This window comes from Bufo bufo, chromosome 3 (genome assembly GCF_905171765.1).
Source record: "Bufo bufo chromosome 3, aBufBuf1.1, whole genome shotgun sequence".
Lineage (NCBI taxonomy): Eukaryota > Metazoa > Chordata > Amphibia > Anura > Bufonidae > Bufo > Bufo bufo.
The window spans coordinates 681,756,869-681,774,994 of NC_053391.1; the positions used below are offsets into that span (position 1 = coordinate 681,756,869).

General features: G+C 43.4%; 1 protein-coding gene across 3 annotated transcripts in view; it reads left to right on the forward strand.

Moving 5' to 3' along the window:
• The window catches only part of LRRC32 (leucine rich repeat containing 32), a 62,823-nt gene extending 44,963 nt beyond the window's left edge, over positions 1 to 17,860 (forward strand). For all 3 annotated transcript variants that reach the window (XM_040426433.1, XM_040426434.1, XM_040426435.1), the window contains exon 3: positions 15,676 to 17,860. In XM_040426433.1, the coding sequence (XP_040282367.1) occupies positions 15,676 to 17,568 (1,893 nt within the window). In that variant the 3' untranslated portion in view covers positions 17,569 to 17,860. The remainder of the gene's footprint in view (positions 1 to 15,675) is intronic.
• Positions 17,861 to 18,126: the final 266 nt, after the last annotated feature.

The window sequence follows — 18,126 nt, forward strand, 5'->3', positions numbered from 1 at the left end:
CTACTTCTACAGACAAGAGAAAAATAATTAAAATACTACCTCCTATGTGCAAGAATATAGCTACTATAATACTGCTCCTATGTACAAGAATATAACTACTATAATACTGCTCCTATGTACAAAACTATAACTACTATAATACTGCTCCTATGTACAAGAATATAACTACTATAATACTGCCTCCTATGTACAAGAATATAACTAATATAATACTGCCTCCTATGTACAAGAGTATAACTAATATAATACTGCCTCCTATGTACAAGAATATAACTACTATAATACTGCCTCCTATGTACAAGAATATAACTACTATAATACTGCTCCTATGTACAAGAATATAACTACTATAATACTGCCTCCTATGTACAAGAATATAACTAATATAATACTGCCTCCTATGTACAAGAGTATAACTAATATAATACTGCCTCCTATGTACAAGAATATAACTACTATAATACTGCCTCCTATGTACAAGAATATAACTACTATAATACTGCTCTTATGTACAAGAATATAACTACTATAATACTGCCTCCTATGTACAAGAATATAACTACTATAATACTGCTCCTATGTACAAGAATATAACTACTATAATACTGCTCCTATGTACAAGAATATAACTACTATAATACTGCCTCCTATGTACAAGAATATAACTACTATAATACTGCCTCCTATGTACAAGAATATAACTACTATAATACTGCTCCTATGTACAAGACTATAACTGCTATAATACTGCTCCTATGTACAAGAATATAACTACTATAATACTGCCTCCTATGTACAAGAATATAACTAATATAATACTGCCTCCTATGTACAAGAGTATAACTAATATAATACTGCCTCCTATGTACAAGAATATAACTACTATAATACTGCCTCCTATGTACAAGAATATAACTACTATAATACTGCTCCTATGTACAAGAATATAACTACTATAATACTGCCTCCTATGTACAAGAATATAACTACTATAATACTGCCTCCTATGTACAAGAATATAACTACTATAATACTGCTCCTATGTACAAGAATATAACTACTATAATACTGTCTCTTATATACAAGAATATAACTACTATAATACTGCTCCTATGTATAAGAATATAACTACTATAATACTGCCTCCTATGTACAAGAATATAACTACTATAATACTGCTCTTATGTACAATAATATAACTACTATAATACTGCTTCTGTGTACAAGAATATAACTACTATAATACTGCCTCCTAGGTACAAGAATATAACTACTATAATACTGCCTCCTATGTACAAGAATATAACTACTATAATACTGCTCCTATGTACAAGAATATAACTACTATAATACTGCCTCCTATGTACAAGAATATAACTCCTATAATACTGCTCCTATGTACAAGAATATAACTGCTCTAATACTGCCTCCTATGTACAAGAATATAACTACTATAATACTGCTCCTATGTACAAGAATATAACTACTATAATACTGCTCCTGTGTACAAGAATATAACTACTATAATACTGCCTCCTCTGTACAAGGATATAACTACTATAATACTGCTCCTATGTACAAGAATATAACTACTATAATACTGTTCCTATGTACAAGAATATAAGTACTATAATACTGCTCCTATGTACAAGAATATAACTACTGTAATACTGCTCCTATGTACAAGAATATAACTACTATAATACTGCCTCCTATGTACAAGAATATAACTACTATAATACTGCTCCTATGTACAAGAATATAACTACTATAATACTGCTCCTATGTACAAGAATATAACTGCTCTAATACTGCCTCCTATGTACAAGAATATAACTACTATAATACTGCTCCTATGTACAAGAATATAACTGCTATAATACTGCTACTATGTACAAGAATATAACTACTATAATACTGCCTCCTATGTACAAGAATATAACTACTATAATACTGCCTCCTATGTACAAGAATATAACTACTATAATACTGCTCCTATGTACAAGAATATAACTACTATAATACTGCTCCTATGTACAAGAATATAACTACTATAATACTGCCTCCTATATACAAGAATATAACTACTATAATACTGCTCCTATGTACAAGAATACAACTACTATAATACTGCTCCTATGTACAAGAATATAACTACTATAATACTGCCCCCTATGTACAAGAATATAACTACTATAATACTGCCTCCTATGTACAAGAATATAACTACTATAATATACTGCTCCTATGTACAAGAATATAACTACTATAATACTGCTACTATGTACAAGAATATAACTACTATAATACTGCCTCCTATGTACAAGAATATAACTACTATAATACTGCTCCTATGTACAAGAATATAACTACTATAATACTGCTCCTGTGTACAAGAATATAACTACTATAATACTGCCTCCTCTGTACAAGGATATAACTACTATAATACTGCTCCTATGTACAAGAATATAACTACTATAATACAGCCTCCTATGTATAAGAATATAACTACTATAATACTGCTCCTATGTATAAGAATATAACTACTATAATACTGCTCCTATGTACAAGAATATAACTACTATAATACTGCTCCTATGTACAAGAATATAACTACTATAATACTGCTCCTATGTACAAGAATATAACTACTATAATACTGCCTCCTATGTACAAGAATATAACTACTATAATACTGCTCCTATGTACAAGAATATAACTACTATAATACTGCTCCTATGTACAAGAATATAACTACTATAATACTGCTCCTATGTACAAGAATATAACTACTATAATACTGCTCCTATGTACAAGAATATAACTACTATAATACTGCTCCTGTGTACAAGAATATAACTACTATAATACTGCCTCCTATGTACAGGAATATAACTACTATAATACTGCCCCTTATTACTAGAATATAGTATTACACGAATACTGGAGTATGGGGCTGGCAGTACGGTATATAATCTAATATATGGATATATACAGTCTACTCCCCCCGTTATATTAGGACTGGGCTCTTCTGGAGATAACAATACTCATATTTGAGCCAAGTTCCTGTAAGAGAAGGAATCTGCGCAGAAGCGCTGGGAGTCGTTCCTCCGGGACGCTCTCGTCCTCTGTGCTGCTGCAGATCGCTATGTTGCTCGTAGCGGGGAAATGTCCAGCAGGACGTGAAATATGCGAAGCGAGATTTACAGAAATGAAATAAACTCCAAGAATCTGTCAGGTTTAAACCTCCTGAAACTGCGCAGAGTGGAGCCAACATCCTGAGTTCTTGGAAATCTTGGCGTCTGAAGAGACACAATGTCACGGGACTCAGGAGAAACTGCTTGTTACATTGTTACCACCAACGTTTCATGTGGAGGCCTCTTGCACACGGATATATTATGGCTCTATACAACAAAATGTAACTATTGTTACGTATATGGGGCTATACTGCCCCTCTGTGCACCTCCACACTCATAGAGGAAGAATACTGCCATAGTACGGCACTATACCGCACACTGGCGCTATAGGAGTGCCCGCCAGATGCCTAACTTTAACTTTCTGGGCACAAATGCAAAATCTGTTACAACAGGACCCCTCCTATTGTGTGTCTTATGTGCTGGGGGCCCTTTCAAGCACCAGGGCTTGGGTGCAATGGCTCCCATTGCACCCTAAGTAAGTTCAATGCTGTCAGCTCTGCAACCCATCCATATGATAGAAATATGTTGTCAGAAAGATGCAATTTTTCCATGTATCCATGTGGTGGCACCAACATTCCTGGACCCATAGGAGGTCTGGACACAGACTGCATAGGTACTTAAAGGGGTATTCCCATTTGAGAAAGGGAATATGCCATAAATCAATACCCCTATCCCAAGTTAGGAATACCTCTTTAAATTGAAGCCTTGTGTCTGAGCAGTGCACTGGACTGCCCACCTGACCATGCACTGGACCATATTATCATGCTTAACAGGGGCTCTCCAGGAATTTCATACTAGGTGTATCCTCACTGCAAACCAAATAAAGTACAAAATTGCATCATAATAGCAAATGCTGAACTAAGTGTTAGGAACCCGTCTAACTAGAGATTGCCTTGACGTGCGGCAGACGGGCTCAAATAATTTTGTACAAAACGATTTGCCAAGTATCTCTAACTTATTAGTTCAGCATTTGCTATTATGATGCAATTTTGTACTTTATTTGGTTTGCAGTGAGCTGTTGCATTGCTTGTTTTGTTTAACAGTCTTGTTCTCAGCCATAGCAACGTGCCCCTGCGCTTTGGGATGTGCTGACTGACCCCCTTTTTCTTTGCAGTAGTGTATCCTTAGCATTGGTCATCATTATGAGTTCGGCAGAGGTCCCACTCCTGGCAGGAAACTGGTGAGCGCCACGGCCTCCTCACAGCTTACCAAGCACAGCGCCACCCATTGGATAGTGGCTGTGCTTGGTATTGCAGGTCAGCTCCATTCACTTGAACAGGACTAAGCTGTGCCTAGGCCATGTGACCGATGATCGCACATGGCCTAGGAAACACCGCGGGCCTCTTCGTACAGCTGATCGGCCCCTACTGATCAGATATTGATGACCTATCCTGAGGACAGGCCATCAACATTATAATCCCAGAAAACCCTTTTAATAATTTTGATGCAAACTGAATTATCAGGATTTACAGGCTAATCGAAAAACACGGCTGATTTTTTCTCTCCAAAAACAGTGCCCCACCTGTCCACAGGTCGTATGCGGTATTGCAGCTCAGTCCCATTCATTTCTGCAAAACTGAGCTGCCGTATTAGGCACGACCCACGAGCAAGTGTGGCGCAGTTTCTGGAGGACAGCAGCCATGTTTATCTAATCCGATGCTATACATGTTTTTGGTCAGGATATCCCTTTTTAAAAGTGCGCATGTCCAGAAGATCTGGAGGATGGACCCTGAGGATGACTTCTTCCGTTGGGTCCAGCCTGACACTGCTCCTCCATGTTCATGTCTCAGCCAAGAAGTAACGAATTCCCAGTGACAGCAGGCAGCGGTGGCCTCCAGAGAGTCCTTAGGAAGTGTTGCTCTTGGAAAGGAAAGTTTATCTTCAATGAAAATACCATTCTTTAGCGGCGGCCAATCACTCCCAGCATCTGCTGTCCGACTGTAACCTCCACTGGAGAACATCAAAGTGTCCACTAGACAAACATGGCCTGCAAGAATGTGCTATGTGTCCTGATGTAATGCGAGGCTTCTCCTAGTGAACCCCACATATATCACATCCCCAGTCCTCATCCAAGATGAATATCTTCAATATGCTGTAGAGAAATTGTCTTTAATGCAGGGCTAAGCGCATTTGCCCATTGATTTCAATGGGAACCTGTGTAATACTCCCGTTGGCCTGCGGGAGTGCTGTAGCGAAATGAAACACTTGTTGCCCGGCTCTTCCACGGATTGCTGATTGCTGGTAGTTCCCAGAAACGGGACTTAATTTGATCCACTTTTTTTTTTTTTCTGTGGTTCATTGCAATAAAATAGGATTTTGCAACAGAGGGGGGCCTATATTGCTTTTTTAAGGAAAAATAACAACTAAAAGGGTGTTGTCCATGTTTAATGTCTTCTTTTCTGCCCAAAACATTCCATTTTCCCCATGGGCTGCGTCTGGCATTGCAGCTCATCCCCATTGAGCTGAATGGGACTGAGTGACAATACTAGACATAACCCCTACACAAAACTGGGACCGTTCCTGGGAAATGTCAAACCCTTTTTTCTGCCGTTAAAGGGTTTCCTATTCATGGCCCATTCTCGGGATAGGTCATCAATCTGAGATGAGAGGGGGTGGTGGAAGGAATCGGTCGTTTGAGGAAGACGCCGCGCACTCCAGCATAACAGCGCCGTACATTGTATAGTGGCTGTGCTCGGTATTGCAGCTCAGTGTGATTCACTTGCGCCTAGGCCATGTGACCAAAGAATGGGACATCATTGGCCGAGGAAGAGGCCCAAGCGCTCATAGAACACAAGCCCGGAGTCTGACCTCCACCAATCAGATATTGATGACCTGTGCTGGGAATAGGACATCAATATCCAAATCCCGGAGGACTCCCTTAAAGTGGCTTTCTATAAAGTTTAAATGAAAATTTCTCTAACTCTCTATCAGATTTTGTATTTTCATTTTCAGCATCTCTGCTTTCTGTCAATGAATATAGATCATTCTTCTTTACATCAAAAGACTGGAAAAAAAAAGTACAATACTCACAATAGCTGTTACAATTGTATCCAGGTTGGACAATCCTCTGAATTAGGGCTCGTGCGCACGACCGTATGTATTTTGCAGTCTGCAAAACACAGATCCGCAAAAAAAAATACTCATGACGTCCGTGTGCATTCCGTATTTTGCTGGCCCCTAATAGAACAGTCTTATGCCAGTCCGTTATGCGGACAATAATAGGACATGTTCTATTTATTTTTTTGCGGAACAGACATGGAGTCATTTCAGGTTTTTTTTTCTCGGCTCCGTTGAAGGGAATAGTTCTGCATACCGGCCGCAAAAAAAAACAAAAACGGAACGGACGCGGAAACAAAATGCGTTCATGCGCACGAGCCCTCATACACATCAGCACAAATCCGTCTCCTGTCACGATAGCGCGTTACAATGTAACGATCTGTCCGAGGATTGTTTAGACTCTCAGCAGTGAGAATTTACGTTAGGAGAGGTTTTTAATAAACGAGAATGTTGCCGTTCGTTGATGGCAAGTAGAGGTCTTGACAATTTTGAGGATTTGAAACTCGAAAGTACCGTACATTAGAAAGTTGCAATCGTTATCAGTTCAGGGAACATTTCTGATTATGGAGCGGGGGGGGGGTGTCAGAAAATTCCACGAGGTGCGATGCAGAGGTTACGGGCTGTCTGGATCTTCTTGTATTCCTGTTCCACATCATGCCAGTCCAGTGTCTTACTTAAAGGGGTATTCCCAATTTTGAAAAGGATAGGCTCCTCCGCCAAACAGCTGTTCCAGTGTAGCTCCGGCGTCGACGTTCATCCATTACTGCAGCACTGCTCCCATTGAAGTCAATGGGAGCAGTGCTGCTGTACAAAGCCCTGGCAAGAGGTGTCAGATCTCCACCAATCAGATAGCATTAGGCCATCTGTTTCCAGGATAAAAAAAAAATACTTGGCTGTTTGTTTTTTTTTACAAAAAACAGCACCCCCTGTCCATGGGTTGTGGCTCTGCTCCACTGAAAAGAATGGGGTTAGAGATTGGAAGGAGGCAACCATGTTTTTCTCATTTTGGACAACCCCTTTAATTGCTCCTACTTGGGATTCCTGTGATAACATTGAAGTCTCCGGATCATTCGTCTTGATGGTATGCCTAGTTGCCAACTGTCCTGGGACTGGCACATTCAGGCTGTCCTGGGCCAAAAATATGGGCGGGGCTAACATAAACCCCAACCATAAGTGGGCATTCACAGGCGGGATCGGGCTCTTCTGGGTCGGGGCTTAGATGTCCCGATTTTACCAACTAAAATGCTGCTAATTATGAGTATGTGGTCCACCCCTTATCTGAATGAGGCCGCTGACACCCTCCATGACAACAGCGGCCACTGCAGGCGAAATGTGGTATTACATGGCACCCAAGACAAGGGCTGTCAGAATTGGAAAAACCCTTAGGCCCCTTGCAGACGAGCGTGTCCGGATGTGTTCAGTGAAAAATGCGATTTAATGCGTCTTGCACGCGCGTGATAAAAAACTGAAGGTATACAAACAACATCTCTTAGCAACCATCCTTAAAGCAAGCAAGTGCGTATGCGATGCGATTTTCATACGTGAAAAGAATATAGAACATGCTGCGATTTTCACGCAACGCACAAGTGATGCGTGAAAACCAACGCACATATACACAGCCCCATTGAAATGAATGAAGGTCCGGATTCCGTGCTGGACCAATGCGTTCGCATCACGCATTGCACCCGCGCGGAATGCTGGCTCGTGTGAAAGGGGCCTTAAAGAAATGTATGGAAGGAAGGAGAAGGTTGATTGTGGGGAATATTCCATCCTTGCCCATCCTTCTATACTATTGAAGGTGGGGGAAGTACTGAACTGCCTCTTCTTACGGTTATTATGGGGACCTCTATATCTGTGGCAATAGGAAGTGTGCTGCCCTCTAGTGGTGGCTTTTAGAAGAAGGTTAGCCAAAGTTTCCCAACAGGCTAGTATATCTCCAGTTCCAGGTCTGTCTGTCTGTATCACTCATAGCTTCACCCCACTACAATAGTCAATGTGAGCACAGAACAACACCCATTTGCAGCCATCCCAATGCGTCACTTGCAATGGTTGACAATATGATGGAGGTACAATCCAAAAAAAGCATTGCCTGTCATCCCAATGTCAGGTTGGCACATGGCGGATTTACCCTCGGCATTATCTTTCATATTGTGACAACCCCTTTAAGATAGACATCCCTGCAAAATTCAGTGCAAACCCCACCATGTATACAGTGCCTTCTGATAAAGAACATATGTAAATCCAGTGAGAGACACATGATTTTATATCAAGACACGGAGGCTCATATTTGCTTAACTCTTTCTTTACTAAAATTTAGCAGCAAAGACAATTAAAGAAAAAAACCATCAGAGTAACCATGGTAACAACTCCACCCCTTCAGTCCCCATATAAGGAGTATCACTGGCCGGACACTTCCTCTTTCTTTGCTGCTCCAGCTCAGATAAGTAGTCAATTTTTACACGCTGTTTTACTTACTTAAAATTGTATATATATACACATTTTTGGTAATTTTCTAGGGGGAATTTGATTGATATTCCTTTTTATTGATTATATTTCTACTCTGACCCCTTGCTGGGGGGTCTTCTGTCTCTCCAAGGATTTTGTCCACTATCTTTTCAGTTTCCTTTCTTTTTTCCCTCCGATAGGGTTAATCTCTTGCGATTCTATTGTCTGGCTAATCGCGCCATTTCGCGCATGTTTAAGTCCCCATTCCGGTGACCCGTTTTTTGCCCGTTTCCCTGTGGGTCTCGTGGCCATTTTCTTTATTCCCCCTCCCTCCCCTCCTTCTTCATTACCTTATCTTGGCTCCCGCTCCGTTTTCCCGGGCTTTTTACCTCACAGATCTCTTCAGGCACCGAGATCTCGCGCTACTGAGCGAGATTCTCGGGCGCCATCTTGTTTCTCCCAGTCACCGTATTGGACGCTTAGGGTGTAGTGGGAGGAGTCTTGTCCCTGCTTCTCCCCGCTCTGCTCCGTTCATTCACTGCGGTCTCCGGATCTGTTTGTACATCACTGTTGTTCTCTGCACCGTTTATATTTCTCTTCAGCGCCGATTATTCCGATCTGTTGGGGTGACTAACTCCTCCAGGTCTTTTCCTTCATCATGTCCAACGTCCCTGTGTCCCCAGCCAGCTCTGTTCAGGTGAGACACTCTGGCCAGATTTCACCATCCCCTCCTCATAGAGTTAATGAAGCCTCTGCTCAGGAGTTACAGGCTGCTAGTTTGCAGCAGTCTATTTCTGAGGCTATAGTAGCAGCTATGGGTTCTGTGTCAGTATCATTATCTCATTCTATTTCCCAAGCCCTGAGGGCTCAAACTATTACTGACATGCCCCCTCCTGCCTCCAGAACACTTGTGAATGTGGGCTCTGTCCCATCTAATGAATGCGCGATCAAGTCGCGTAAAAGAGCTAATCCGCGCCCGGCAGAAAGGGTGCGATCATGGAAAACCGCCCGGTCTCAACCGGAGCCGGTTTCAGATTCAGACGCAGAGTCTGTTGAGGAGGCTTATGATGATGGATCCCACCAGTCTGGTGAGGATGATTTGGTTGATGTGGCAGTTGATCCTGCTATTGAGGATGACCCGTCTAATGTAACGGGAATGGATTTGAACCCTCTAGAGTCTGACAAAGACGCAATACTAGATCCCATGGGTGACCCGTTATTCAACCCTGACCAATTGCACCACCCGAGATCCTCAGAGTGGCTTCCGGCCACTCATGTGGCTCAGTACCTGGAAGCAAGGATCCGTACTCCTCTCTCCAAAGAGGCGCGCAGTAAGCTACGGGCCGAATGTCCGCGACCCCTGATTCCTCACAAAATATGTGAGACCCCAAGCGTGGACCCTAAGGTGGTTCAATTTCTTGCTAAGACAGGATTCAACCCGCGCAAGGGGTTGGACTCTGCTCTGAAGGCTTGCCAGGACAAGCTGCTTGATTTGACTGGCCCTCTGGCCAAAATCTTTGATCTTGCTGAAGCCGCTAGAGCAGCTGGCACACAAGTTGACCCTGAGGCCCTCAGTGGCTGGGCCCAAAGGGCTATTTGTTTGACGGGCAATGTGAACACTTCAATTGCCATAGAAAGGAGAAAGGCCATTTTAATGAAAATAGACCCCAAATTGGCCAATTTATCCCTATCAGAATCTGGGAAAGAGGCGCAAGGCCTTCTCTTTGGTGACCCATTCATAAAAGAATTGGGGAAGTATGTGGGTGCTTTTACGGCCCTTGATAAGGCGCAAAGCTCCATGCGGCGCGTTTTCCAAACACGTTTTTCCTCCAGGGCCGGCAGTCTTAGGGGCCGTCTGTCCGGCCGATCCAATTTCCAGCCCAGAGGTACGGGCCGTGGCTCCTTTAATTACCGCCAGTCGCTGCAGGACTCCAAGTACCAACCTACTTTCTTCCCGTCCCGCGGAGGTCATTCTCGCTTCAGAGGTTTCCGAGGCGCTTCGGGATCAAGACGCCCATATGGTAAGTCGTCTTTGTGTGTCGTCTCTGATTCCCCAGAGAGTTGGGGGAAGACTCCGTCTCTTTTCCCAGGTGTGGTCAAGCATCACCTCAGACCAGTGGGTGCTTTCTACGGTGCGGGGTTTCACCATCGAACTGATATCTACCCCAAAGGACCTTCCCACTATTCTATGGGGTCCAGTGTCAGACCAAACGCTCCTGCATTCAGAACTCTCGTCCCTTCTATTCAAAGGGGCCATAGAATTGTCTCCCGACCCTCACCTGGGGGTACTGAGCAGTATCTTCCTGGTACAGAAGAAGGGTGGCCAATTCCGTCCAGTCATAAATCTCAAACATTTGAATGTCTTCGTTCGTTACAGACATTTCAAAATGGAGGGCATTCATCTCCTAAGAGATTTGCTTCTTCCAGGAGACTGGTTCGTCAAGTTGGATCTGAAGGATGCGTACCTTACAGTCCCAGTAGCTCCTTCGTCTCGAAATCTCCTTCAGTTTTTATGGAACGGCCAGACATGGCGGTTTACCTGCCTCCCATTTGGCCTATCTTCCGCCCCATGGTGTTTTACAAAACTCATGAAACCGGTGGTGGCTTGGCTCAGAGCAAGAGGAGTACGTCTAATCATCTATTTAGACGACATCCTGATCATGGCCCAGAATCCTCCTCTTCTTTTGAATCATTTGGAGATGGCCAAATCCCTTCTTCAAGGGTTAGGTTTTATTCTCAATCTCGAGAAGTCTTGCCTCGTACCAGCTACCACTGTAGAGTTCCTAGGTTTTGCCATAAACTCGTTGGATCAATCTCTCAGTCTCCCCTTATCCAAAGTCAAAACGATCCGCAAGGAGATTCATCATGCGTTATTGCTCCCACACTTATCTCTCCGTCACCTGGCTCGCCTGATCGGTCTTCTCACTTCTTCCATTCAGGCGATATTCCCGGCTCCCCTCCATTATCGTGCGCTGCAGAGACTAAAAATTGCTCACCTGAGAGCAGGAGCCTCATACTCAGATACACTGGTCCTGGATACAGAGACCAGAGACGAGTTAGTGTGGTGGATACACAATTTGTCGGTATGGAATGGCCGGGCTATATTCGGCCCACAACCGGATATGGTCATCGAATCAGACGCCAGTCTGTTGGGGTGGGGAGCACACTGTCAAGGAATCTCCACGGGTGGAGCGTGGTCTCCGGAGGAGTCTCATCTTCACATCAATGCCCTCGAGCTCTTAGCGGGTTCTTTTGCGATCCGCAGTTTCGCTCAGGGTTCAGTTCGGGCATGTATTCGCCTGCGTATGGACAATGTCTCTGCTGTCCGGTACGTGAACCACCTGGGGGGAACTCGGTCCAGGGTTTTGTCTTGTCTGGCCAAGGATTTTTGGGAGTTTTGTCTTTCCAACAGAATTTCGGTGGTGGCGGAATACATTCCAGGCCTCCACAACACCTTAGCCGACTGGAGTTCTCGTTACATTTCGGACTCCAGCGACTGGAGGTTGGATCCGAGGGTCTTCCGAGATATTTTATCTCTTTGGGGCCCGTTTTACATCGATCTGTTCGCATCACGCCTGAACACACAACTACCCAGGTTCTTCAGTTGGCGTCCGGATCCGCAAGCAGAGGCCGTAGATGCCTTTCTCCAGGACTGGGGCAACTCTCTCCACTATGCGTTTCCCCCATTCGCGCTTATTCCTCGCGTACTCGCTCAGGTTCGTCGCCAGCAGGCGCAGTTAATACTATTGGTACCCTTCTGGCAGACGCAGTCGTGGTTTCCTCAGTTACTGAATCTTCTCACGGAGGTTCCTCGTCTTCTACCGTTTTTTCCGCAGCTATTACTCGACCCTTATGGTTACCAGCATCCACTCCTGCTGGACGGATCTCTGCAGATCCTAGCTTGCCGGGTTTCAGGGGTTCCTGGGATACCTCTGAATTTTCGGCAGCAACCAGGCAGCTGTTGGAGTCAGCTTGGGCTCCAGGCACTAGACGAGCCTATCAATCTGCGTGGGACGTCTGGGTTCGTTGGTGCGATTCACGGGACTTGGATCCCATTCATGCCCCTGTAGCCGCTATTCTTCAGTTCCTCACTTCACTATTTGAGGCGGGTAAGGCTTACCGTACCTTAAACGTATACCGCTCCGCTATTTCATCTAGACATTCCGGTTTTGACGGTTGTCCCGCCGGTCAACACCCTTTGGTTTGTAGGTTGTTACGTGGGTCTCGTTTGTCGCGCCCTCCTAGGCCTCGTTTCTCTACCACTTGGGATGTCGCTACAGTTCTTCGATTTCTGGAGGGCTGGCCCCTCAACTCTCTTCTGTCTCTTCGGCAGCTTTCAGCCAAGTTAGTGACCCTTCTTTGTTTGGTGTCTTGTAAGCGCGTCTCGGACGTCCGAGCTTTGGACATTGACGCGCGTTATTTTACTCCGCAAGGCGTTATGTTCAACATTTCTCGGCGCACTAAAACGGGTATTAAGTCGGTTACCTTTCCGTCGTTTCCTTCTTCCCTGCAACTGTGCCCCGTTGCTTGCTTGAGGGAATACGAGTCTCGCACCCGATCCGTTCGCTCCGGGGATTCCCCTCAATTGTTCATTTCCTTTCGGCGCCCATTTGCTCCGGTAACCAGTGTTACGCTTTCCCGGTGGGTGAAGTGGATTCTTTCTCTCTCTGGAGTTGACACTTCCATTTTTACCGCGCATTCTGTGCGTGGAGCAGCGGCTACCTCATTAACGGTGGCCGGTGCTCGTTTGGAGGATGTCATGAAGTTGGCAGATTGGTCCCGGGTCTCTACCTTTCGGGAATTCTATTTCAGACCTGATCCTCACGTTTTTACCTCAGTCATTGCTCAGCTTTAAACTTGCAAATATGAGCCTCCGTGTCTTGATATAAAATTGAGGATTTTACTAATATATGACGTAAAGTCATGATTTTATGAAAGACACGGAGGCGAGTATTTCCCTCCCGCTACTTGGTGTTCGCCCTCCCATCTGGTCTCTGGTGTTGTTTTTTCTCTTGTGTTAATGTATGATTTTATTTATCTATTGTTTCCTGATGCACTGCCGGTTGGTAGCTGTAATTGTACGAGAAAACAAAACTTTTATAGTTTACCACCATGTTGTGTTCTTTTTTCTCCTTTCCAGGTTGATTCCTTGATTGTCATCAGATTCTCACCTTCCAGAGGTGCCGTTTTAGTTGTTCCGTGGCTGAGGTTCCGGCTGCTGTTCTCCGTTTCAGGTTTCGCTGTTTGAAGACCGCAAAGAAAGAGGAAGTGTCCGGCCAGTGATACTCCTTATATGGGGACTGAAGGGGTGGAGTTGTTACCATGGTTACTCTGATGGTTTTTTTCTTTAATTGTCTTTGCTGCTAAATTTTAGTAAAGAAAGAGTTAAGCAAATACTCGCCTCCGTGTCTTTCATAAAATCATGACTTTACGTCATATATTAGTAAAATCCTCAATTGTATTATGCAACTCCATCTGGCATTGCTCTGGAGGGCCTCATGTGAAACAGATGTCTCTGTGCAGCTACAGCAATTAGCACAAGCTCCCACAGTTTTGGTCACGGGGATTTTTCTTCCATCCTTTTGTGGATTTGCCAAATGTGCAATTTATTGAAGACTGGACTGCGATAGATTAAGCGAGCCGCATTCTGTATCTGGAATGTGAGCTGCTCTGGTTGCAATTTGCTAATAGACGCATTTGAGAGAAGCACAAAGTAGAAGATTGAAGGGAGGCACTCATTACACCAAACTTCTACAGGAAAACAACTGCATAGAAGGGTTAGGTCAATTTTTGTCTTCAGGTTCCTTTAAAAAACAAAGGTGGGCACAAGTAATGGTCATGGGTAAAGGCAAAGGTATTTGAACCATAAAGGCTGCCCATAGAGTTGGGGCTCCAGCACAGGTTGGGCCAGTTTTTCATGGGAGATTTTCAGCTTTGGCATCACACTAGGGTTGAGGAAACCAACCTACTGGTTAATCTATCCCACCTTCGATGGAAAGTGGAGCGTGAAGTACCGAAAGGGAGCTCTATTTGGTCAAGCCTTGTATATATAGCCCTTTTCCTGGTTGTTGATGTCAAAGTGGAGGAGGTCTCTTGCTTAGTATCCCCGCTCTGTGAGCCAAAGAAAAGAGCCATCAATTAGCAGCTCCCACTTTGGCAGATCCAACCCATCAATGTATTAGACAGCTGGAACAGCTGACATGCTATACCAAATTTCTGTGAAATAAACATATTAGGTGCCATATTACCTAAAAGAGGACTATGTGTATAAATGTAGTCCCTCCTCTTTGCTTCAATTAGACTAGAGCTTCTTCATGAAAAACCTCCGGCTGCAACAATCTTGTGATATAGAAAAAAGTCGTGTCGAACGAATGTGTTAGCCAAACAGATTTGACTTGGGGCTGCTCCTAAGAACATTATCCTTCGAGTCCCCTGGTTTTCACCCTTTAATCCCTGTACAAGGACCTGGACTTCGCAGCAGGGGAACGACCAGGCCGCTACCTCCTGGAGTAGTTTCTGGTTGACTGCTGACCCACGCTAGTCAAGAGACACCAGTGCGGAGCACTGAGGAATCAGACAAAATTGTAGTCAGAGACAGGCCAAGGTCAGGGCAGGGAGAGTACGTGCAATCCGATAAACAGTCAGAGATCAGGTCGGGCAGCGAAGGGTCAAATTCAGAAAACAAGCAGAAGGTACCTACGGGCAGAAGTGCCACAATGGAGCAGAGGAAGGCCGGTGGGTCCAGGTCACTAAAGCAGGGGAGCGGAGGTGAGCAGAGTGGCGGCAAAGCCAGCTGGGAAAGCAGAGCAGTGGCAGACATGGGCCACCAATATAACAAGTTACAGATATGGTCGAAAAAGTCTCCATGCCCTAGCCAAAATTCTGGTCAAATGAGTTCTATAAAATGTTTCTGCATCTAACCTGATGTCATGTTGCACTTATTAATATTTTCTATTTCTTCTTTCCCCATCAGATAAATATGGTGGCAAACTGTCAGAACAAATCTTTTCAAGAGATACCTCTGGGACTTCCCGTAAAAATTAATGCACTCTATATGTCAAAAAATGACCTACGCAACCTCACCAAGATCCCATTGACTTTGTATTCCTTTATAGAGATCCTTGATCTAAGCAGCAATAAAATACGTTATATCCAGCCTGATACCTTTGAGGACATGATCAATTTGAAAGAAATCAATCTTTCTGACAACTATTTGGACAGATTTGTGAGTTATAGGTCACTAGGTATAGGTCTCTTACCCAATGTCCAAAAGTTAGACCTGTCAAGGAATAGCCTGTACACAGATATGATCACATACTTTCTCGAAAATGCTCCTCACCTCCGCTACCTTTCTCTGTCAGAAAATAGCATCACAATGATTTCTCCAGAAATGTTTTCGGGCACCCCGTCTCTTGAAGAACTCGACCTTCACAACAATATCATCATGGACATTGAAGAAGGTTCTTTTGAGCACCTTCTTCATCTCAAGAAAATTGACCTTGCCATGAATTCCATCACCTGCATATCCCAATTTAACCTCCGGCAACTTCAAAGTCTTAATCTCAGCAAGAATAGTTTACAATCATTCTACACATCCGAGTCCGATGAAGAATATAATTTAAGATATGTTGACCTCAGTGACAACAAACTAGTACGTTTTCCAGTTTTCCCAGATGTTAACAATATAATTTTCTTAAACCTATCCATGAACCTCATCCGGTACGGTGAAGAGGCATCTCAGAAGGAATACAGTTGGTTGGAAGAGGATGGTGGTAGGAATGCAAGTATGGTTAATTTACAAAAACTCACCCATCTAGACTTGAGTTACAATAACATCCAGTCCATCACTGAAGATGTCTTCATCACCATGCCAATGCTAAAATTCATCAACCTGAGCAGAAATTGTCTTCAGTCTTTTCAATTTGGAGAGATAGTTAAACTGAACTCGTTGGAGGAACTTGATTTGAGTGAAAATCTGATGCAGAACATGTCACTGGGTACCAGCTCGCTACCATCCTTACAAGTTCTTCACTTACAAAATAACCAGCTCCAACTTGTAGAGTCTAGGACCTTCCAAAATCTTCCCAGTATTACCACCATTAACCTTCAAAACAATATGGTTGACTTGTGTGGCATGAACTTAGAAGCAGCAAGGCAAAAACCAGGCACCCACTCCTGTTTATTCTTTTATAACATCCCCACTTTACAATATTTAAACCTCCGGCAAAATATGCTGGAAACTCTACCACAATATGTATTTTATGGCACTTCCTTGACTTTTCTTGACATCTCCATGAACCTTGGACTCACCATTAAACCAAATGCCATGAAGGGGTTGGAAAGTTCTCTTGAAGTTCTACACATCGAAGATAATTCTCTCATTCAGTTGAATGTTGACTTACCTTGTTTAGTCCAACTTCGGTATCTAAACCTCTCTGGAAACCAACTGACATGGCTTCCTTCTTGGAACAAAAATTGTCGTTTGGAGACCCTTGACTTAAGTAACAACAGCTTCAGCAATCTGAAGGACAGTAATATCCCTATCTTGGAAAACACTTTAAAAACTCTTTCTTTGTATGGAAACCCCCTCAGCTGCTGTGCAAATTCTTGGGTCACCCACATGGTCAGAAGGAACATGGCGAACTTCATAGACATAGATGCTACCATGTGTCAGAACTCTAACGATGAAAGAGTAGAGATACTTCTAGGTCAGAACAATTCCGATAACTGTGAAGAGGAGGAAATGAAAGACATAAACTTGGTCATCATTATAACTATAGTCCTGGTCTTACTGGTCACTGGCGTAGGCGTTGGATTGTTGGTTTTTTACTGCAAACAAAAAGTTAACCAGCAATTTAAAGCATAACGTGGAGGTTCTGTTGTACGGGCCCATGGTTGAGAACTTGTAAAAGTTATGGCAGCAGCTGGACTTTGGATTACGTCTACATCAAATGACTTGATTTGAGAGCTCTCAAAACTTGTGACCAAAACACTTTTAATGGATTCTGAAAGTCTTACCGTCACCGTTATTGGTGATTGTTTCTGGACAGTAATGATGAACTTTTTTGCATTGCTACAGAAACAAAAAAATTGAATTAATTCTTTATTTTGTGCTTCCTATGGCAGGTTACAATATAAAGGAAATCATTTATAAAATACGGTTGGTTATTATTGGAGATGAGCGAATTTCTCAAAAATTTGATTCAGTCGGTTCGACAAATTTTCCGAAAAGATTCGATTCGATCCGAATTAATTTGTGGCAAATCGCATTAAAAAAAAAGCTATTTCCTGGCTGCAGAGAGCCTGTATAGTGGTGTAGAACACTGTGCCTTGCAGTAACACACATAGTGAGTCTGCTGTGGTAGTGAAACAATACTGTGAGTCCGTATTACACACAGATGACAGGCGTCGCTCTTAGAATCAC